General features: G+C 44.0%; 1 protein-coding gene across 4 annotated transcripts in view; it reads right to left on the bottom strand.

Moving 5' to 3' along the window:
- Positions 1 to 4,367: 4,367 nt before the first annotated feature.
- The window catches only part of Rnf182 (ring finger protein 182), a 46,983-nt gene continuing 26,688 nt past the window's right edge, over positions 4,368 to 24,662 (bottom strand). For 2 of the 4 annotated variants that reach the window (XM_057787716.1, XM_057787719.1), the window contains exon 2: positions 4,368 to 7,469. In XM_057787716.1, the coding sequence (XP_057643699.1) occupies positions 6,513 to 7,256 (744 nt within the window). In that variant the 5' untranslated portion in view covers positions 7,257 to 7,469 and the 3' untranslated portion in view covers positions 4,368 to 6,512. Of the gene's footprint in view, positions 7,470 to 24,444; positions 24,575 to 24,662 lie in introns of all 4 variants that reach the window. The other 2 variants (XM_057787717.1, XM_057787720.1) reach the window with 2 other exon arrangements.

Genomic DNA, 24,662 nt, shown 5'->3' with positions numbered 1-24,662 from the left:
AGGAGGAAAGAGAAGGGAGGAATTCAGAGGACAATAAAACACTCTAAGGTTAAAAATAACAGAAACCATAACTCAGGCCTGATGAAGAAGAAAGGTATTTTCAAATTGTAAAGACTTACAATTGTACTTTTGAAAATATCCATCAAGCGTTGGAGAAGGTGCTTTGTCAAAAGGGAGGAGGAGAAGAAGTAGAAGAGGAGGAGGAGGAGCAGGAGGAGGAAAGAAAGAAAGAAAAGAAAGAAAGAAAGAAAGAAAGAAAGAAAGAAAGAAAGAAAGAAAGAAAGAAAGAAAGAAAGAAAGAGAGAAGTGAGGAACCAAGGGAGGGATGGAGGAAGGGGGGTAAAGAAATAAAAGAAATAGAGGTTTGAGAAGATGGCTCAGCTCTTAAGAGCACTGGCTCCTCCTCTCAAGGACCAGGGTTCAACTCCCAGCATTGTCTCACGGCAGCTTATAACCATCTAATTCTGGTCCCAGGGAATCTTACACCTTTTTCTGGTCACCTCAGGCACTGTACACATGTCTTATCATGTGGATATACATGCAGACAAAACACCCAAACACATAGAATAAAATATCAAAAACAATGTTAAATGAACTAATGGAACCTGTTAGAAGTGTGTGTGTGTGTGTGTGTGTGTGTGTGTAAGACAATAGAAAAATTAAATCCTTGTCTCCCACAACAGAATATCAATAATGACTAAAACTGTAAAACTGTAGAGGTGTTTGAGAAAATGTCACAGAAGCTCAGTTTTTAAAACTAAGAAAAGGAGGGGGTAATCAAAATTTAAAGTTGAGTTTTCAGAGCTCAAATGCTTTGCCTTGACTTCTCTAGAACAAACTATTCACATAATTATTCCAAGTAATTATATATTCATAATGCTAGACACACACTTTGTATGGAGTTAACTAACATCTATTCAGCTTGATGTTTTGTTAATCATGATGCAATCGTCCTTTACCAAGAGTGGTTGAATACTGGCTCAGAAGTAAGGGAGCATAAAGCATGCAGACTCAAAGAAGGACTTGGACCATGGTGTCCCCCATTACAGAGAATCTGTTTCTAGCCCTTGTCCTGTGACTCCTTTGACCATATCCATGGGTGGGCTTCTTCTAATTTGCTGAATGAAATGGTCACACTTGAACTGTTAAGTATTCCTAGCCACTAACATTAGGATCAAAATTTTACAACTGACACATTTCCCAGAAGCTGGGATACTGGGTTCCCCTCTGAAAATCCACAGGGGAAGTTTCACGGGCAAAAAATAAATAAATTAATAACTAGCATGTAATAACCCACTTGAGACTTCCTTCTGCATATAGTTAGGAATTTTTGCTGTGTAGAGTAACCCAGAAGACTGATGCGGGCACAAATGTTTGGGACCAAGCTGTAATATCTGGACAGGGTCTGCCAATGAAGTTGGAAGCAAGTGGAAATCTCTGTCACCCACCACGACACATGCTCTCAGCCACCTGTTGCCTCCCTCCTTTGCACGTCACATGTTGTCATTCCACTTGGACCCAGCGCATAGCCGCCACCTTAATTTTGACTGTCCGTTAAATTCATGCTCTGGGTGGGTGACTTAGTTCACAGTCAGAGTCTATATTGTAGCTGGGTTTTTCGTTTGTTTACCCATTGTCTAAGGCGGACTTCACAGAATGCTTCCATCAAACTAACCCCACTAAGTAGCAGCGGATATCTTGGGAAAGGGTTCTAAGATAGCCAAGTTTGAAAAACACTGAACAGTTTCGTCCAAGGGACTGTCTTTCAGACACTGCACAGTCCAGATGCTCAGTGAGTCTCTGAGAAGATGGCACTGGCCTTTAATCTCCTTCCACTCACACAGCCAGGACATCTTCCCGGCATGGCCCAGCCACTTGGACACATTCCACAACATGCATTTGGCGCAACTGCCATAATAAAATCCTGCTTTTAAAAGCCATAAACCATAATTGTCTTTATATTTTCCCAATGAGCCATGAAAGGCATGGGTATCACGTCATAAAGTCAGAGGAAATGTGAATATTAGCACAGTAATAGCTAGAATAGGACTCGGAGTCACGGATCTTTAAGTTCTGCATCAAAGAATCTGGTCGGGTTCTCATCTGGAATATGAAGCTGTGGGTAAGGAACAGAAGAGGTAATTAGGGGCTTTTTCCTCCTCATTCCAAAGCCAGAATTTAGCGTTCTTTGGTCTCCAGAGACCAGCTCTTCATGCCGCCCTCCTCTGGCAGCAGAAAGGCCCACAAAATTAGGTTGTCATTTGTCCCATTTTAACTGGTGTTTTTCAGTCTGTTGAACCACGGGTGAGTGAACATAATTGTATAACTCGAAGACCTAGCCAAAAAAAAAAAAAAAAAAAAACCAAAAATTATAATCGTACAGTTAGTTCTAGAGAAAAAGTGTACTAAACAGAAGCAATGTTAACTAATCAGTCCATTGTTTGGCTAAGACAATTTCCATCGTTCAATGATAGTGAACATAGAAAAATGGTAGGAACTGTCTCTGAGGCAAGCATTAGAGTCCGTTACTCTACAAGCAGCAAGAAAGGGAGTTAATGGTTAAAAAACAAATTTTTTATTACTTACCTGGATAACTCAAAGCTTTCAGGGAGACTAACATGCTTCTCTTTCACAGCTGTTACCTAATAATGCCTAAGAATGTATGTGTGTATGCATGCATGTGTGTAGATACACATGCGTGTTGTGTGTGTGCATGTATGTGCAGGAGGATGGTAATGGATGCATGAGTTGCTTCCATAAATGAAATTTTTAAAAACTCAGAAAATAGATTAAAAGGAAGAGTGTGGGAAGTTTTGGGTTTAACACATATCAAAAATAGATGCTCGTTTATTGACTTAAATAGTGTTCCTTAGCATTCAAAACAATATCGCAGGCTAAAGTGTTGCTAAAATAATTAAAATTCATTAAAAATGCTGTGAGGAGACAAGATTTTTAATCTGGAAACAGACAACAAAAATTTTAACATATTCCAAACTATCCAGATAGAATTAACTGAAGTCAGATTTCTGGACCTTACCTTGGTCCAGAATATGTCTAATGACCAAAAGGTCATCCTTGATTGGCTCAACCAAAGTGAGATCATGTTGGAAAAAATGAGGGGGAGTGGCAAATTGAGATTTAGACATCATATGTTTACCTAACAAAGAAAACAAACACAGCCAGTCTAGATGCTAATGCTGAGTGCGAAGAGAACCAGCAACAATTGCTCTGCTCCTATGACCTAACAACTCTCATTCCACCTTCCTCCTCTGGGGTCTAGTGACCACATGCAGGTAAAACACCCAGACACATAAAATCGCTAATAAAAATTTTAAAAAGAAACATGGTTTAGATTAAAGCAAACTTACAAGGAAAAACCCAATATTAAGTCTACACGAGTAAATATTCATAATGAGTATTGAAGTAAAAAAAAAAATAAAGATGCAACAAGGGGGCAAAGATGTGAAAAACATATATAATGCAAGCTGCAAGAACAAATGGCTAAACTCAGGGATTTTACCTGAAACCAAGACTGTCACTGCTGGTTTTGAGGAAAGTTCTAGAATAATCTGTAGTCTGGCTAAAACAGTCCAACAAACCAAGGCAAGTTTTGAGACTATATCAGCAAAGAGGGTATAAAGAATGAACAGGCCCACCCCATTGCCCTCTCCCAAGCTACCTTGCTGCCCCCTCCTCTGAGCTCCCCTCTTGGCTCCATCTGTTTGTCTAGCAACATCAGGATTCCTCTGGCTTCTTATCCGTCAGGCTGACACACTGAGAAACTTCAGCATGGTTTCCACAAGGCTCAAAACCCTGCAGGTTGCATTGCTCCCTGGTCCTCAGCAGCCAAGCCTGAGTTCACAGCAGTCACAAGAGCCCAGGTAACCGTCTTTCTCAACCTGCTTCTTTGCTCACTTGTGCAAAGTGAATTAAACCATTGCTGTTGATTGACATGTGCTAAGTCACTGTTAGGAACAAGGAACTGCTGCACACTCTCTAATGACTCAACAACGGTCACGATTAGTAGGCCCAGTATCTTTCCTGTTTGATCAGGCTGTGCAAGGTAAGAATTCCTTTATTTCACTGGATTCTATTTTGTTGAGCAGTTCAGAAGTTAACCAAATCAGACAAAATAAAACATTTCACTTATGGAGATAATATTCTTATTTCATCTTCCCCCATGTTTCTTCTCCATTTGAAACAAAATACGAGGGCCTTTGTAAAAGTGTGGTAAACGACGTTAGCTTGTGAGGAGATTCTACAATCTTCGTGTGGATGATAGAGGCACTGGCTTCATGAAAATTCACTTTTGTGGTTATCTGAAGTGATAATGGCATTTCAACCATAAATCAGAGAAACCAAACATCTCATTTAGAAATAATAAAATTTAATAGACAAGAAAACATTAGCATAGGGAATACAACAGTTAAGGGTTGTCCTTTCCATTCCACAGCATGGAGAGTTGCGTAGTTTTGCGTTGCTATTGTCATACGTTTAAAACTCTTTAAAACAAACCAACACATTGGCATTAAAAAAAATATTGCCACAACACACAGAGAGACAACTTCAGCACTGCAGACATCACACAAAGTAGCAAAACACAGAGCTGGTCCAGGGCCTTCTGGAAATCTCTTCCTGCGGTTACTCACCACCTCACTAAACATTACAGTTCACACCAAATGAGCATCTTTACAAAAGGAACCTTATAAATATAGAAATCTAAACCACAAAACCTCTTAAATATTGTATTTACTCAAAGTACAAATGGAATTCTGGAAACCGCATCCACAATACTACCTAAAACTAGGGTTTCTGGAATCATAAATGTATTTAGCTCTAACTTGGGGTTTAAATTTCATTGGACCACATCCCACATATACATTCTCATTATGTACCCTGGGCACACATGTTCTCAAAGTCAATAATCGTGTAACTAAAACGAAACTCCTATTCTAGATAAGTACCCACTTTTCTTTCTATACAGTTTGGAACTGGCCCCCTGTAACTATTTCACACGACAAATATTTCACCACAAACAAGCTAACAGAGTCTTGGTAAAGCCCTTTGCTAAGCATTATGGGTATTTTATTGTTAGTATCAGTAACAAGTCTCAGACACTAAAAAGCTTTCTTTCCTCTTTTTGCCTAGTTTCTGTGAACATCCTATGCCCCCATCTAAAATCTACTACACAACTTATTCCCATAAATATATACATTCAATGTCCCCCAGTCTGTTTCATGAAAAGAGGTCCATACTCAAGTCATGTAGTTTATGCTTTTACAGAAAATAAATTCAAGGACTTGACTCTATCCCCAAACTGACTGAACAGCAGGTAGCCACAAGTGAGCTGCACCGGGCCACCTCCACTTCACTCCTCGACCCATTATCCAAGGAGGGCATCGGCTTGGCATGGCTTCACCCTTTCCTTTGCCTGGACTTCCACAGGACATAAGCCTGAGCCACTGCAGTCTGGTACCACTCAACAGAACACGGGGGTTCTCGGTGCCTAGGACTAGAGCAGTTGGTGGCTTGTTATTGGGCTTCCACCATCACAGCTTCCCTCAGAGTGTTGCAGGAGTCTGCGAAGTCAGCCCTGAGCAAATTTCTTAAAACAAGGAGAAGAAAACGAAACCTTCATAAGCTGAAACAACTAATTTAAATGGAACTTCGTTCAGGATATGGCTAGGGGCGGATTGAAGAATGTGGTTAGAAACCAAACAAAACCGAAATGCTGTAAGAAATTACTCCAGGGAATCCTTCCACATGCAAAAACTGCTCAGATCTTCTCCGGGAAGCCTGGGAGAAAGATGCACACGGAAATGACCATGCCCAGGCATGAGGTCCACTTCCATGCAAACTTCTCGGAATCATCCATCTTCTGTAACAACATGCCAGAACAGGAACTCTGCAGGAACCACCAAAGGGGCGAGATTGCGGGACCCTGGGGCAGGGAGCACCACACAGAAGACAAAGGAATCTGAGCGGGGGTAGCAGGCCTCAGAGAAGCATTACCTCAAGAAAGAAAGCACCTGAGGGTGATTATGGGCTCCACTGCTCAGAGAATGGGAAAGCACACTGATCTGTTTTGGAGCAACCTGCCTCTGACATCTACCCACCATCATGGGATACCCCTAATTTGAAGGAGGCCACCATTCATGCCGACCTTCTCACCAGGACCCTGCTACCTTGCCTGGTACCTGTCTGAAAGCACTCACTGTGCCCACACCTTTGCTCCCGGACGCCTCACAACTGTCAGAGCGCCCTAAAAAGCTAGGCACACACAATTTGCTCCTGGCTAACCCCTATGTAGAAATGAACGTCTCTTAAACATTTTTCAGAATCCAGGAAAACCCATCAAGCCAACATCTGGACAGAAAATGGACCACAGACGTATGGCCAAGGGCTTTGTTGAGGCTGTAGACGCTAGTCGTAGAGAATACAAAAGAAAGCAAATCGCACGTACATCATTTGAATGTAGCCGTATGTGCCAAATTTCCTATTTTGCCTATTGATTAAGAAGGCAGTGCCATACAGTCCAGAAATTCATGACAAACGCATTGGCAAAAACCATACACCATAAGGATGACAAGGCTAGAGGGGACGAGGCTAACAAAGACCACCCCAAGGGTGACTTTCTTAGACACCAGTAAATAGATCCCTAAGGGCAAGGAGCTGAAGTACAGCAAACCTAGCAGCCACACTAACACCCGGATGGACGTCTGAAAGAGCAGGGAGGTGCAGTTCCACACCGTCCAATTGTGGGACACAGTGGTGACAGAGTCAAAACTTGCCGGCCTGTAGAATTCTACCACTGGTGTCGAGCTAAGGGATGGGGAACTCTCCCTCTGCACCTCCATGATGGTGATAACCAAGCAGTTGGAGGACGTGTGGGAAGGGCTGACGAGGGAAGCTAGCCTCTTGGGGGTGAGCAGCAGCTCGGTGGGATTCTCGGGCAGGCATTTCTTCCCTTTGCTTCCACAAGTCAAGTTTACCAGGATGTTATTGTCATCAGGCAAGCTGCTCACTTCGTCATCTGGCAGGCACGTCTCGAACCTGCAGAAAGGACAGACAATGACACCTTGGGGAGAGTCTCCAAAGTCTATTATCTTATAGAGGCACTTGGCACAGACCCTGTGACAACACTCCAGAACCTTGGGCTTCCTCTGTTTCAGGTTGTACCGATTGTAACAAATCTTGCACTCCAGCTCATCCGAGACCTGAGACTCCACAGGCTCTTCTGGCGGCTGGCTTGCCATCTTGAATTAGGGATACAATCTTTTGTAGACAGGCCTGACTGAGGGGTGACTTGGATTAAGGAATCCCTCTGAACATCACATTATCCGAGTAGGGAATCAGGGCTGGAGGGGCTGGAAAAGTAGAGAGAGAGCACAGAAGTCTTCCGAACATTTTCTGCTCCTGCTTGGCTCTCTCTGTCTCTGGTGCTTATTTTAAAAGGCCACCCGAAGGATCTGCAAAGAAAAAACAGAGAGGGTGATAGAGCAAACAGTTCACTACAAAGGTGTTCTGAGAACTGTTCGTGGCATTTTCTGAGCTCCAAGGATCAGGAGCAATAGACCTAACAGATTAAATCCCTTCCTATTTCACCTTTCCAGCCCTGGAACAGTGAGGTGCCGTGTTTATGTTTCTGTCCACAAACATCATAAGAAGGCATTAAATCCTAATGTGTGAGAAGTGTACTGACGTACACCCCAGCGCCACAGGCTCTTCAACCATGTATGCTGCACCTAGGACAGATTATCTCTCGGAAATAAGTACCAAATTTTGGCCTCTTTGAATCATGGGGCTTATTCACAGCACCATTCTAGAAAACAGCTAAGTACCTTCCACAGTGCTCACAAACATTCTTAAGAGTTTTCTTGTTGTTGCTTGTTTGTTTTGTTTATTTGATTGATTGATTGGTTGATTGAAACAGTCTTACTATATAGCCCAGGCTGGCCCCAGGCTTAACCACCTAGCCCAAGCTGACATTGAACTCAGTAACCCCGCGTCGCAGGCTCACAAATCTTGGGACTGGGCACCATGCCCCATCATGCCCAGCTGCCCAAGCACAGAGTCTTCAGGAGAAGCACTAGGACATGTTTCCAGGAAACGTTTTGCTAGAGATAAGAGTATTTGTAAGTGAAGCAGATGGTTCTCATTTCTTTTTCTGTTTTGCAGATGCCCTTAGTGTTTGACTATTTAAGTCCAATTTTTGTTTCAATGCCCAACTTGTGCATACACATCTACACAAAGTAAAATAAAACACAAAGCCTGTGACATAATCCCTATAAATACCTCTAATTCCTAAGCAAGAGGCGCAAACATGGGAGACACATGCAATTACACACAGACCCCATAAACACAGGAAAAGTCATTCCGAGGTGACTCTCAGGAAATGCTACTTGCCCTCCCCTGTGTGTCATGTAAATTCTGTCTGTGGTAGGCAGAAGGCACCGTGCAGTGCGCGGGCCTGATACTAGCAACAGCGATGGTACTGGCACTAGCGTTGGACAAAGGGCAGGGTTTATTCGTATGCACAATGTGTCATCTGTAGCAAGCATCAGCGGAAGAGAGTAGCAGCGTGGGAAATCTCTAGATCGTCTCATTAGCGCTAATATGTGTGATATTGGGGGTAGTAGACCCGTCTGGAAATATGCTGTGCTCGGAATGTATGAAAATGGCTTTGCATTTCTGAGCGCTTCCCTCCGAGCTATAATAGCAGGAGGCTGTCACAGCATTTCTAAGGAGACAGCAAACGTGCAGCAATTCAAAATTTGCTATGGCTCACACAGCCCTCAAGGAAAGGGGCAGTGAAGAGCTAAATTAAGCTTGGGCAGTTTTGAAGTCGAGAGTACAGAATGTCTTCCTTCTTATTTCTATGAATTTTGCAAATTTCCAAATGACTTCCTATTCTGTGCATGACAGGCTTCAGTGGCCAGAAGTGTGCTGTGGCGACATGTGTCAATGTACACCCTGGTTCGGAGCCTAAACTTATAGACAGGCTTTTCATCTATATTCAGATCTACTCTCTAGGTTGTTTTTCTGTCCTGTGTGGACCCTGGGAAGCAAATATGTGTTTATTCTGAAGATGAACCAGTAGCTTTGAGGCTTCGCAAGTAGTGTGAACATTAGTAAAATGTGTTCTTTAATTGCTAACATGAAACTCAGCTACAGTCCAGAGCCTACCATTGCTGTCTTCAAATCTGCTCTCTGACCCATCTCCCCCGTCTTACGGTTACTACCCAATGCAAATTTTCTAGCTCTTGGGTCACAATTATATCTGACAAAGAAAAGTCTACTTCATCTGGGTTCTCGGATCCTTGGTCAAAGAGTTGAACGAAGTTTCTCCTTTCTCTTCTCTAGATTGTCACTGTGCCTCCAAATATGCCCCTTTTCTCACTCCCACCTGTTAGGTTTCTAATCACACACAGATTCTTATGCCAGCTTCACTGTGCCAACCAAAGAACTAGCTATATAACGCCTTTGCCTTAGTGGGTTTGTTTCCTTCATTCCGGCCTTTTCCTTGATTGTTTCCTCTGATTTACCTTAGGGTGTTTGTCATTTTTTTCCTCATTTCATGTTGGGACCATTTGGAGTCCTGGCCTCCAGCTGCTCTTCCCTGCTAGAGATCTTTACTTTCCTTCTGATTTGAGTTACTGAAAGCTGTGTCAAAGTTGTTTATCAGCTCTGCTTCACGAGCACGTGTTGCCTTGGCCTTGAGGATCAGAGGATAAGGTTTTCACCTGTTGGTCCACCTGACTGTTGGGTATATAAGCCTCCGTGGTGCTATTGAATAAAGGGCTTCTTACCAGTGACTAGAAGTCTGTGTCTCTGTCTCTGTGAGTCTTTGTGTGTTTCAATCTCCAGCCCCTTGCCCGAAGCTCATGAACTGTATGGTAGCACATAGAGTGCAGACAGGCGTTGTGTGCTACAATTTCATAATAAAAAAACATGTTTTGTCTCCATTTAAATGATGACGATGTGTCAAGTTGGTGACCTCCCCCTGCCCACAGTTTCACTCTCTAGAAGTTTCTGTGGACTTTTAAACAATTTGACATTTGACCTTCTTATTGCTGTTTTTTGTGGGCATGGTCTCACTAGCCCCTGGCTAGCCTGGAACTCACCATGTAGACCAGGATAACCTCTAGTTCACAGAGTGCTCATGCCGCTGCCTCCCCAGTGCTGGAATTAAAGGTGTGCACCACCCATGCCCCTCTCATTTGACTTTTTATTTACCCTTTGATACAAAGGTTATTTCAATCTTTTATAAGTTTATAAATGATTTATAAAAACATTGTCCTTTAAATTTTCTTTTTTTTAAGAAAAGAAACTATCTTTTTCATTTTACATTTCAATCCCAGTTCTCCCTCCCCTCCTCACATTCTTTCTCCCCCCCCCCCACTCCCATCCACTCCTCAGAGACAGTAAGGCACATTGCTTTGTGGAAGATCCAAGGCCCTTCCTACTATATCTAGGTTGAGCAAGGTATCCATCCAAAGAGAATGGGCTCCCAAAAAGCCAGTACAAGCAGTAGGGATAAGTCCTGGTGGCACTGCTAGTGGTCCCGCAGTCTGCCCCAGCCATACAACTGTCACCCACATTCAGAGGGACTAGTTTGGACCTATGCTGGTTCCTTCCCTGTCCGGCTGGAGTTGGTGAGCTCCCATAAGCTCGGGTAAACTGTTTCAGAGGGTGAACCCATCATGGTCTTGACCTCTTTTTTCATATTCTCACTCCTCCCACTCTTCAGCTGGACTTTGCGAGCCCATTCCAGGGCTCCGATGCGGGTCTCTGCCTCTGTTTCCATCAGTTGCTGGGTGAAGGTTCTATGGTGACATTTAAATATTATCAATCTGACTACAGGGCAAGGCCAGTTCGGGCACCCTCTCCTCTATCGCTTAGGGTCTTAGCTGGGGTCATCCTTGTGGATTCCTGGGAATTTCTCTAGTGCCAGGTTTCTTTTTAGCCCCATAATGGCTCCCTCAATCAAAATATCTCTGTCCTTGCTCTCATCTTTGTCTTTCCTCCATCTTGACTATCCCATTGCCTCAAGTCCTCCTCCCCACTCCCCTCCCATCCTCCCTTCCTCTCCGCAGAAGCTAATATTCTGTATTAAAGAGACATCAGGTCCAGCATAGCTATTAAACATAACTTTCTCTCTATTGCTTATTATCCTCAAGGAGGACGTGAGATTATGGAGGGGACAGGTGACCGGAGTTTATTAAAGTGCCCGGCAGGATTGTATTTGTATCTCAATCAGCTTTACAGATTTCATGGTACACTAGTTTATGTGAAAGCTGTGCTCACTGTCTTCATACACTCCTCTTTAGTCTTGAGACTACCATTCCTTAATCCTCCGATGACTTTACCTCAAGTACCACCATTTCCAAGCCTGACATTGCTCATTTCACTGACTGCAGTTACCTGGGATCACTATCTAGTCCGACATTTTCAACTTTGATCACTTTATTTCAAGAGCTTTGTAAGAACAGTACACATTATGTGTGATAGTGTGTGTGTGAGAGAGAGTGTGTGCCTGTGTGTTGTATTTCTGTGTGTGTGTGCCTGTGTGTGTGTCTATGAGTGTGAATGTGTGTATGTACATGAATGAGTCTGAGTGTATGAGAGGGTGTGTTCCTATTTGTGTGTTGCAAGTGTATGCCTGTGTGTGTGTGTGCCTGTATGTGTATCTGTGTGTGTGAATGTGTGTATACATATGAGCCTTGTGAATGTGAGTGTGTGTACGTGTGTATGCATGTATGTGTGTGTGTGTATGTGTGTTGCACCTAAGGCCAGTACAGGCTGGAAAAATGCACCACTATTAAACCCTGGCTCCATTTTTAAAAATGTTTTACTTTGATACACGATTTCACTAAGTTACTTAACCTGGCTTTCAGCTTTTCCTGTAGCCAGGCAAGTATTACATTCATGGTCCTCCTGCCCTCACCACCAGGCCCATCTTGGGATTTGCTTTTTAACTCAGGTGAACGGTAACAAAATAAAAATAAATAAATAAAATTTATTACTTAAATTCATTTATTTGTACATATATATACATACATTTATACAGGCAATAATCATTTTTAAAATATAGGATCATGAGTTTGGGAGATGGGGGACATGGAAGAAGATGAAAGGAGAGGGAGGGAATGAAGTATGTAGATGAATGTTCATGTATAAAGTTTCAAAAAAAAATTTTTTTTAAGCCTAGATATGGCCCCATGGTTAATGGTTAGCACTCCGGACTCTGAATCCATCAATCTGAGTTCAAGCATCAGTGGGACCTGAATTTCCTTCCATTATCTCCCCACACCGTGAGGGCTATGGTTCTGGTGAGCATGAGTTCCCCACACCATGGATGCTGTGGTTCTGGCGAGCATGATCTCCCTCACCACAAGGGCTGTCCTAGCAAGCAGACCATTTCTTTGTACTTTCCTCTTGAGTATTTTTTATCATAAAACAAGTAATGAGAGCCTTAAATTCTTACGTAACAAATTTTAATCCCCGAGGGAAAAGGCTGGCTGCCTGTGTGCAGTACACTCGCCTGCTGCTCTTTCTCTCTACTGCTATTCCCCCAGCTCGTCCCTGGTGCCAACGGTGAGACACCTCAGCTAGCCAACACGTTCTCACAGGAGGTCATTTGCTCCCTGACAGGAAGCTGCTCTTTGGGTCCTCACGAGCTCCAACGTACGCAGAAGAGCCTCGAGTCACTTCTGAGAGTGTGTCTCCTGTAGTCATCTGGTCGCTTCCCATGACCCTCCTGCCACACACATGTTCTAGTTCCTAGGCCGGCATCTCTCACGAATCCCACCCCTTTATGTTTCAGTTCTGTGCTTCAAATCCCTCCACTTGACCAACTAGCTCTCGATCCTCTCAAGAACATCATGTGGCCGGGCGGTGGTGGCGCACGCCTTTAATCCCAGCACTCGGGAGGCAGAGACAGGCGGATCTTCGTGAGTTCGAGGCCAGTCTGGTCTACAAGAGCTAGTTCCAGGACAGGCTCCGTAGCTACAGAGAAACCCTGTCTCGAAAAACAAAAACAAAAAAACAAAAACAAAAACAAAAACAAAAAAAGAACATCATGCCCCGCAACACACTGACTGAACTGTCTGATGGGGAAAGTCCCTGTCTCGTCTGAATCTTTGAATCTCCTGTGTGCTCACTGTTCTTGGCTGTCTCCAATTGCCACTCTGTGTTGGGATTCCAGTTGTTCGTGTAAACTGCCTCCCCTTTGGCTGCAGCGACACCATTCCCACTTGTTACATGATCTGCTATGGAAGGGCCCACATACCTGCAGTCCTGTGTAATGGGAAATGATGTCCACCCCTGGGATACTGGTGCAAGTCTTGGGGTGCAGCCAAGTAATAGGAGTTCATTTTTCTTCTCCAAAGGAGACAGTGAGAATGCAGTCAAGCTGTTGGGACATTTGGTCTTTTGCAGAGTGTACACACACGTGCATGTGCACGCACACATACACACACACACACACACGCACGCACGCACGCACGCACGCACGCACTGAAGAAGGGTGATTTCCAATCCTAGAAGTCCTCCATCCTCCATTCTCACATTCATTGTATTCGTATTCCCCTGTGGTACCATCAGGCTCCATCTTTAATGCCAGCCTAGCTTAGAAAGAAAGTCATTACCTACGCCAAATTCTTCACCTTCAAATCTCAGGGCTTGAGACTGCACCTGAATTTAGAGCTCCAAGTTCAAGCAGGCTTGGGTGAGGAGAGGCCCACATGGGTGAGGGCAGGCTGGACAGCTGCTTCTGATTGCTGGCTCGCAGATTCCAACTATAATTTCTTGGAAGATTTTTTTCTTTTAACAAGTATTGGTCCACATGGGGAGTTGTGACAAAGCTGAATTCGTAGGGAACCTTGGTGAGACCAACCATGCTTCCCGTGACAGAAAAGTGTGTAATAAATTGATTTTCATCCCTCATTTATAATTCATCTTCAAAATCCATATTTTCTAAATGTTCTGTACTTTCTTTTATTTTTCTTCTTTGATGATGGTGAACTATCTGATGTCCAAAAATAAGAATCTTTTTACTTTTCACTTGGTTATCTTTCTTAAACACTTTTTTTAAGTTTTATATTGTAATTCAAATGATTACAGTATCATATGCCAGTTAGATTGAAAAGCCATTAGATAAGAGTTCTCTATGCTTTTCTTTTCTGAAATGATTATATAGTGTTTAGAACTTGGACTGTTTGTTGACTGGGGGACAGCACACAGTGTGAGGACTGAGGTCAGGTCCTCAGCACCTAAAGAGTCAAGTGCAGCAACCATGCCTATACTCTCAGCTCTCGAGAAGTAGAGACAGGAGGTCCCCCTGGCTTGCCAGCCAGCTCATCCACGCTGAACCAGTAAATTCCAGGTCCAGACTCAGGGAGACCCTGACTCAAATAGTCATGTGGGAAGACACCTGTATTAACCTCTCTCTCTCTCTCTCATACACACACACACACACACACGCACACACGCACACACACACACAAAGAGGTGACTTTAGACTGCTCAGAATCTTTCCTACTTGGGGCTTCTTTCCTAGATTTCCATTATGTAACTCTTCTATGCCATGTTGTGACAGAATTCTTAGTAGATAAGTCATTTTGCCTAATTATTATTTATCCTGACCTTTAGCCTGAACACTCCACACAGCAATTCTCCACAATGCTACACCAACACTCTCTATGGTATTGTTTTCTTTTTAAACCACCAAGAGGTGGAGGAACCTGTTTCTTCACCCTTTAATCAACACGTGTGGGGCTTCCTCCGACCATCAGCCTGAAAGTGAAGCAACCCTGTGGGAGTTCAGGAGCCCAGCTTCAAGGTGCCTCCCATTTCTGCTCTTGCAGCCTTGAAGCCACCATGGAAGAGACCCTGGTAAGACTCCTGAAGAACAAAGGTCACGGAAGCCCAGACAAAATCCAGCAGTAAGATCAGTCAAGAGAACAAGACCATCACAGACAGTCCAGCACCGACTTACAGGGCTGAGTCAACCACCTCATTTAAATAAATGCCCCCGGAAAGACCTGCAGTGATCTCAAGCATTCTGACTCACCGATTTCATGAGCAAAGAACGTTCAGGTTGCTCTGAACCATTCCACTTTTAAAGTTGTGTGTTTTCTGACAACTGATAGACACAACGAGCAAAACGACTTCCAATCTAATCCAAAGTCAGCTCTGTCCAATCAAGGTATTTCCTGTCGTTTAAGAATGATACCATTCCTGCCTCTAGGCTCCGAAGTGCCCTGAGTTCCAGCCATTGTGACTGTTGTTAGAAATGATTGGTCAAAATATAGCTTCTATGTGTTCTTCTGGATATAAATAAGCCTTTATCGTTCTTATAACAATGCCCATTAATTAAGAGAATCTCTTTAAGGAACTCCAGCATTTTAGAGGCACCCAGTAAGCTCCATGATAGTAAGGGCAAGGGTAATTCCCAAAGTACTGATATGAATGCCCATGGAAGGTGAGACTCTTCCCCAGATGGCAGGAGTTCAAATATAAGAGAACACACAGGAGATAGAGACCAATATGGTCACCTGCTTACTATCCCAGGGCTTGATTCTGTGCTGTTTGTATTACTCACTGTCCAAGTGAATTTATCGTTAGGGAGTGGGGTGAGTTCTGTTGCTTCAAAACATCTCAATATAGGTTTCATGTGGCCTGAGTCCTGCTCACAAAGGCCATCGTCCATTTGAATTTGGCATTAATGGGATAGATTATATGTTTCCCTGTGTGAAACAACTACCAAATTTCACCCTCTTCTCCTGGATACTCCTCCTGTCCCAGAGAGTAAATATCATCAGCATTGCTGGAAGATGATGAGACAATATATTTCAAATGGATGTAAGTGCTGTGTTCATTGTCTGCGGCTGCTGCTGGTGGTGACGGCGCAGAAGGCATGCTCCTCTCTGATTTTTTTTAGGACCAAATGTAGCATTACTCTTCAAACATTTTCATTCCTTGATCATCAGTCTTCATGACATCCTAAGTTATCTGACTAATGACTCTATCCCTTTGCATGCAGCATGGCAGAGTATTGGTTTTTAATCTAAGCTATTACTACATCATACAGAAGTGACTTTTCCTTGCTGCCATCTCTCAGTCCTGAGCTCCTAATTTTATTACGTATGGCACTGGAGCCTCAAACGAAGTTTAAACCACAGATCTGTGACCTACCCCTGAGAAACTGCAGTCAGAGGTTAACTTCTGGGTAGAGCTTGAAGGAGCCATCTGACTGTGGTTTATCAATCCCTGCTCATCAGCCTCTGATATCAGTCCTAACTAATCAGAGTTCTCCCTCAAAGAACTTCAGTAGCATCTAACTCTCATCATCACCACAGAGTTAAGATGTTTGCTGTGTATTTCCATTTCGAGAACAATCCTTCTCAATGGCAACAGGATCTGACTTGGAACACTCTAAATGAATAGACTCAACAGACGCTAAGCACTCGTTCCTGAGGGATCAACAGCTGCTGCCTCTAAAAGAACTTAACCTGCCGCACCATAACGCCCCACTGGTTGCCTAGCAACACAAGGAGCATTCCAGAAAGCCCCTCTCAAAGATTAAAACTTTAACTTCAACACTCACCCAAGACCAAGATAATTTCATATGATGGAGAGACATCATCTACTCATCAGGAAGTGCCACGTAATCACAAATATGTGAAGCTGGGCTGACAGACTCCACAGGGCAAACTGGCTAGTGAGTCAAATCAGCAAGTGTAGTGGCATTTCACTTGTATTTTAACAAATAAAGCTTGCCTAAAGATCAGAGAGTAAAATAGGCCCACTGGTCAGCCTTATACCAGGCTAGGGTAACACACACCTTTAATCCTAGTACCTTTAATTCCAGTGGCAACACTGGTTGCCATAAAAAAACAGGCAGTGCAAACCCTTAATCCCAGCCCTAGAGAGGAATATAAGGTGGGAGGAGACAGCTCTCAGGCACAGTGTCATTCTGAGATTCCAGAAGGCATGATCACCATTTCGGACTGAGGTTAAGGTAAGAGCCAGTGACTTGTTTGAAAAGGCAAGCAAAATATAAGAAGGTTGGCCTGGAACATAGCTCAATGTACTTCCCTTATATGCACGAGGCTCTGGATTGAATGGCCACACACACACACACACACACACACACACACACACACGTTAGTAGGAACACAGCCTGAAAAAAATTACACTATTAAAATTGATTGATTCCTGTCTCATTATTAATATCTTTCTCATTATGTCCTTCCTCTACTATCTCCCTGGTCAGGATTTTAGAAATTCTGAAACCTTATCAAGAAAAAAGAAGAAAAAAGGGAGGGAGGGAGGGAGGGAAAGAGGGAGGGAGGGAGGGAAGAAGGGAGGGAGGGGGGGGATGTAGGAAATAGTTGCTACTATGTACTACTGAGTGCCTCCCCCAAAGGGGGCGCCCTCCTGCTACTCACTCCATCTTGGCAGCACTATTAGAAGGCAGTGGAGCCTTCAGGAGGTGGAACCCAGTAACAGGCCCTTAGGTCACTAGGGGCATGGCCTCGAGGAAGACTGGGACCCTAACCTGCTCCTTTCTCTCTTTGCTTCCCAGCTTGTAATCTGAGTGAGGCGACACCACCGCAAGTTTTTACCATGATGTTTGCCCCTCCGAGGACCCAAATGCTAAGACCAGCCATCTATGGCTGGAACTTTAAGCACTGCGAGTCAAACCAAGCCCCCTCTCTTTATGCCAGTGACCTGGCAAGTTTCACTACAGCCGTAGGGAGCTGAGGAGTAGCAACGGTTCTCTGCAGTGTTCCTACAGTTTCTGACATAGACGGGTTAATTATTGAGATGCCTAACTACTAAATAAAAGCAATGCAGCACACAGTTTAGCTCCTCCTCTATGCTAGTAGACTTGGCCTTCATTTGGAACCCAGAGGTCACTGGCTTACTAGTCAAATGAAGCACACAACTCAACTCCTGAAGCTGTGGCTAAAAATCCACAGACTGACTCCCAAAGTGCTTTACTGAGTGACAAGAACAGCATCTCCAGCTGTTATAGACATTATCTAAAAGAGCAATGTGGACAGGAGAAAGCTCACATGGCCCTGACTGACCCCTAGAAGAAGGTCTAATAGGCTATTAATGGCTGCTAAGAGAGCCAGGCTTCTCCAAGGACAAGACCCCTGGTAGACTAGATAATCCCGAATTGTGATACCTAGACACACACACACACACACACACATACTCACACACACCTATGTGTGTATGTAGACATACATATGCATATATACATAAGCAACACTAAATGGAGTCAGCAGATTGTATTGACATGTGTGCATGTGTATATACATATATGTATATAACAATGATAATTAAGAGATCACAAAGATGGAGGGGATGGAGAAGCCCAGGAGGAGCTGGAGAGGGGCGAGTATGAGGTGAAAATGATGTAAATACAGAACTCGATACATTGTTTTTCTCAGTTCCCGTCATTTTAGAGAACATTTGCTCTCCTTCCAGCACTAATAAAAACGGGTCCACTAACCCATGAAATGGAGCAGATTTACACTACTGAGTCCAGCTATACCCTGACTCAGCAAACTGTGACAATCTAATTCATGCAGAGCTTCAATTAACACTGGGCAAACATTCTAAAAAGGAAAAAAAAAAAAAGACTTTCTAAATTCCAGCACATCGAATCTATGCCTACCCTGAGATGACAGGGAGAAAATGAAATACAACACTAAATTGTATTGAATTCATTTGCCCCGAATGGCGTTTCTCAGCTGGCCTTTCAGAGTCAACCCCAGTGAATGTGCCACTTTGCAGTCAAGCCACATAATGTGGCAGCAGTGACTGACACACATTCATTCAACTGTGAAGATGAGGATAAAGTAAATACTGTCATTTTTTTAATGGAACAAAAATGACACTTGTATAAAAAAGACCAGAGAAAAGATGCTTTATTAAGGTTAAGTAATTTTGCTGTGTAACTGACATATTGAATTATCTCTTCCCAAAAGGCAAGACCAGGAAAAAAAAACAAAAAAAAAACCTGCCTTTTTCTCTCATCAGCCCTGGAAATAAACAACCTTTTGAGCTAAGCTTTTAAGTTAAAAAAAAAAAATTCTTCCTATTTTTATAGTTGAGAGTAAACAGCTCTGCTGTTGGCATCCTCTGGCAACCAGGATTAGGCAGGAACTATATTCACTGAAACAAGGGAAAATTGCACAACTTCGTGGTGAACCAAGGCAGCTGGAGCGATGGCTCAGGCTTAAAGCCCAGGCTCACAACCAAGACCAAGACGAGCCGAGGTCCAACAGGTGGAGAGCGAAGGCCTGGGGAGCACAGCCACCAGCCAGCTAATGACAGGTGCCTTCTGCAGACTGGGTCTTCGCCCAGCTCTGTCACTGTGTGAACAGCCTAGGGTGCACTTTCACTAAGTCAGATGGTCCAATCAGTCACTCGTGTGGCCTCTTCAAGCCATCAAGGGACACCGTCAACATGAGATACTAAAATTTTATACTGGCAGGAACACACTCCAAAATGATTAGGAGTTTAGTATAAGGGGAAAATATATAGCTCAATAAAAACAATTTTTTTATAAAAAAGAGTTTAGTATGATAAGTTTATGAGCCAGTAGTGACATCATTTATTACTAGCAAGGATGATGTGCTGTTGCTATACATTAAAGTACTTGTTTGGTTTTGTTATTTTGAGACAGGGTCTTACCACATAGTCCAGGCTGGCCTCACTCTCTCAACCCTCCTGCCACCAACTCCTGTATGTCACCACCCTAGGCTGTGATGTACTATTACATACCTGCCACCATAGTGAGTTTGAGAACACCAGCATTACCACAAACATGAGTGATGCGTTATTAGGGCATCAAGACAACTAGGATGTCACCATGAAATAGGAACTTCCCAGCTCCAACAGCATTTTGCAGGTTATGGCCACTGTTGACCAAGATATCATGTTATTTATTTTATGGGGTGGTAGGGAAGTGTGCACACACCACAGAGCAAGTGTGGAAGTCAGAGGACAATTTGCAGGAGTCATTCTTATGCTACTGTGTGGGTTCTAGGACCAAACTCGGTTCACCAGAATTGGCAGCAAATACCCTTACCTACTGAGCCATACCACCAGCCTCAAGATGCCATTTTCCACAGAGTATGACTATAGTCTAATGAAAAACATGGCCAGCAATTATTAGGACAAATTAGAGATGGCACAGAAGTTTTTTTAATGGAGGAGAGACATCATTTTTGAAACCTTTAAACCCATATTCAAAATTTTTTGTTATTGATCAAACTAGCAGCCAGGACTACATGAGTGGCATAGATATTCTTACAGAGAAATTTGAAACATGTTCTTTTCTCTCAACTTTTATTCCCAGATGGGTAAAATCATACACATTTTGTACTTTGTAAGAAATAGAAATGAAAACATCAGAGCTGGAATTCATCAGCAGTTGGGGAATAGCTGAAAGCAGGAATATGGGGCTAGTGGGAGCTAGGGAAGTTTGAAGTGAGCAGAGCTGTGTTGAGGACACAGGGCAGGGAGGTGCAGGGTGGGCTAGGAAAAGAGAAAAGTGAAAACAAGCTAAATGGGGAAAGAAAGTCACATCTCCACCCCAGGAAAGACAGGGAACCCGGGAGGCTTGAGACTGGCAGGTAGTCTCTAGCATCAGGGGCCACAGGGAGACAATAAGCAGAAGGCTTAGAGCTTTGGCCAGGGCAGAGACAAAGTGTCAGTGATAACCAAGGGCACTAGAGCAGCCTGGTGAGGGACGTGAACTGTGGGGGATAAATCAGGAGAGAGCGTTTTCAGATGAATGACCATGTTAGACTTGGGCTCTTGGAAACAGCAATCTTCTCCACCTGGCACCAATGTAAAACGAAAGGTCATTAAGACAAACGGCAGACAGCAAGCCATAAACAACGCAGCATCGTGAAATTTTAGGTGTCAGTGTTATATAACAGCGACGTGTACATTAACAGCATTTTAGAACTGGAGAAAGTTGCAATTTTCTTCATTCGTAAAACATATGTTTAATACCTAATGAAACCAAACTGTAGCACCATTGATTTTAGGGCCATAGACAGAGGCCACTGATTTATTGTATGAAAACAGTACAGGTGCAGTGTGGAAATCATCCTGGCAGGGAGCACACAGCGCCTTGGAGGACCAAAGCATCAGCTATGTATCAGCCATAGTGTCGGAATGAAACGGAACCAGCCCATCACCCTTCAAAGATCGCCTCTCAGAACACAGCTCATTCTGAGAATGGAGAAGCATGCAAAAAGACTCAAGAATTTATTCTCCTCTTCCTTGCGCAGTTTGCCTTCCATGTATGCTCAGGGTAACCTGATTACTAACGATTCTTCCTTGCGAGGACCAACTTGAATCAATAAACAAACAAAGAGGGCGAGGTGGTGGTTCCACTGGAAACACACTTGGCACAGGAACATGAGGGCCTGAGTTAAATCACCAGAACCCACAGGGGAAAAAAGCAGGCGTGGCAGCACATGTCTGTCGGCCCAGTCCTGGGATGACAGAGACAGGAGTATTGTGGGGGCTGACTGGCCAACCAAGCTAGCCAAATCAGTGAAGAGACCCTGTCTCTAAATATAAGGTAGGGAACAATAGAAGACACCTGATAGTTCCACAACTCAGGCTTCTGCACAGGCACGTGTACCCCTCTCACATACAATCATGTACACACATAAATTCTGGCCTCCAAACAGTTAATTGCACATGTATGCAAATGTGCGTACACACACATACATAGAAATTAAGCAAAAGGGGCAGGATTATAGTATCATGCAAACCTTCCTAAAATACTTGGTTAGGTGGGCTGGTCGGTCAGCACCAGGGCCTGCATCTGAACTCCTGTTTGTACACCCATCCAGCTCTCCCTTCCACCCATCTTCCAGCAACAGACACTATATGAATCTCAAAACAAACACTTTAACTCTTTCACGCTCTCTGGAAGGTTCCTAGTACCTGACCTCGTAACAATCATCTGGTTGCTAAGACCCTAGGCACAAAGCGGGTGGAGAAGTGGGTCATAGTGGGTCAGACACAAATCTGGCTGACGACACCTGTGCAAAATGGCGAGTCCCCCCAGGACAAAGAAAGAAAGAAAGGTGTCACCTGTCTCCTGGCACAGGAGATGGAAGTATCTAATGCCACCTCTGAAGTCTCCTGGCCAAGGCACTGAAAATCTATCAAACCCCATTCCTAATTGCGAGGTGAAGACGGAGATCGGAGTAGGAAAACAAATTTAATTACACCATGGGAGTACGGAGGGTTAAAATTCAGAATGGAGTGAATTCCACAGGACAGAGGACCTGGTTTTCTCAATTCAAACAGAACCAGACTGTAAGGAGGAAAGAAAGAAATGGAGAACAGATGGATTGAGAGACCCCTGGAAGATAGCCCACTAACTATGGAGCCTTTGTTTGGATTCTGACTCTAACCCACCAAGTGGGGGAAGAGTTTACAAGACAACAAAGGAAATGTAAACGGGGGTCATACATTTGGGGAGATGAGGATTCTGTCGTTTTCTGCGGTGGTGATAGCATTGTGTTTTTAAATTGTGTCTTCTCTTTTAAAAAAAAAATACTACAGTGTTCGCAGATGAAATAATATGACATCTGGTCTTTGTTCCAAATATTCCAGTGGGGGAGGGGAGATAAATGAAGCGAGATTGGTCACATGTTGATCACTGTTGAGGTTCCATAGTTAGGATAAAGGGATTCATTACACCGTTTTCTCTACTTTTGAATATGTTAAAATTATCCATCGTAAAAAGATAAAAATAAAAGCCATGAGCAAGGCTTTCTGCCTACTCTCTAACACTTGTGTTCAAGGATGCTGTCTTCATCCCCCCTCCTTTCTCTGCCCGTTTGCCATGTATACGAGCACAATGTTTATAGAATACTTTCTACAGCATGAGACCCAGGCTAGGTGCTAGTAGTGACCTTAACCTTCAAGAAATGAGAATGGGAGAAGAAGAAGGGCATGGGAGAAGAGGGAGGTAGGAGAGAGGAAAGGGAGATGGAGAGGGAGAGGGGTGTGACTCATTATTACAGTTCTTGAAGCAATGCTGCAGAACCTGGAGCCAGAGGACCTAAAGGAGCTGGAGTGGACACCTCATGTGTTCCTTCATCGCACCTCTTAAGAGTTGGTGACAGTGTGGTTAATCTCTCCTGATGTTCTTTGTCTCCTCAGGGAGATCTCCCTTCCACCCTTCCTGATTGACCCATTTTAAGACTGGAGGTTTCCTGTTGCCTGTGCCCCAACAGTGAAGCGCAGATTCGGCCTCTCTTGGTTCCCCACTGGGCCCATGGGTACTGTGATGCTCCAGCCTCACACAAACACACATGTGTTTGAGCGCACATGTGTACATGTCTGTGAGCTTCCTCTGCTGTCCATGTAACTGGGAGCTGCCTCCGTGTGACTGCAGCGGACAAGAGCCATACCTTCCCTCCACACTGCAGGATGCGCCCGTGGAAAGGGACACCAACCAGGCAGAGGAAGCCATCAAAATGACACCCAGACCTAGCTGTAAAGGGGGACTGGATGACAAGGGGAAGAAAAAGATGACAGCTTGCGTCTGCCACCGAGAACGGCATCAACCAATAGGGTTTATGTCAGTAACTGCAGGGCTAGACTTCAGTCTTCGCGGTCCCTAGCATGTGAGTGGCCACTCCTAGGCAGAAAACTTGAAAAGGCTCACTTGTTTGGGGCTAAGAAGATGGCTCAGTCAAGTGTTTACTGTGCAAAGAATTGAGAACTTGAGCTCAGTCCTCAGAACCCACATAAAAAATTGGGCGTTCGAACCTATAATCCCAGTTCTGGGGAAGTAGAGCCAGAAGGGACTTGATGACCACCTGGCCTAGTCTAACAGGTGAGCTCTAGGATGAGCGAAAGACCCTGACTCAAAAACAAGGTGAAGAGTGACTCAGGAAGACAAATGACACCAACCTTTGACCTCCACATCCATATACCTCCACACACACACATGTATACACACATGAATACACATACATGTGTGTCATATGTTTTTTTTTTTTCTATTTTGGCTCTTTCTTAGTGGTTGTCATGCTTTTGTCTAACCTAGTATGAGGGGAACACCAGTGTTCTGGTGAACTTTGACAGCCTTGAAAAAAGAAGCTCCGTGGAACACGGGTCCAGGCTGTTGGGAGCACCGCTGAGTTACCTCCGGCCACCAGAGGTGATTCCCATCATGACAGGATTCGTGGGAAGAGCACTCAGTCAACACTGCGGCTGTTTAGCCCAGATAAATATGCTGTTCAATACTCTGGTGTGTGTGCTGGAGGGGGGGTTGGCCCAAAGTGGGCCATGGTAATTCTGTCTAAACAGAGCTCAGTTCTCTCTAATGCACAGGCTTTGGGTTCTTGAGTAAATCACTTGGGTAAATCACTTTACCTTTCTGGGTCACAGCTTTTCATCTCAGAAATTGAGACTCTGTACTTGATAGCTACAGGCTTCCACGCTCCCGAAGGCAGGGTTCTGTGAGCTCGGCCGTGGCTCAAGGAGGAGTGACAGCAGGCGCAGCCTAAGGAAGGAAAGCGTCAGTACCTCCTCCACCATCCTACCGCTCGGTGCTTACCAAGCCCTTGTAAGTTTCCTCCTTCGAATCTGGC

Source organism: Chionomys nivalis, chromosome 13, assembly GCF_950005125.1.
Source record: "Chionomys nivalis chromosome 13, mChiNiv1.1, whole genome shotgun sequence".
In the NCBI taxonomy this organism is placed as follows: domain Eukaryota; kingdom Metazoa; phylum Chordata; class Mammalia; order Rodentia; family Cricetidae; genus Chionomys; species Chionomys nivalis.
This window is presented reverse-complemented; position numbering and strand designations above follow the sequence as displayed.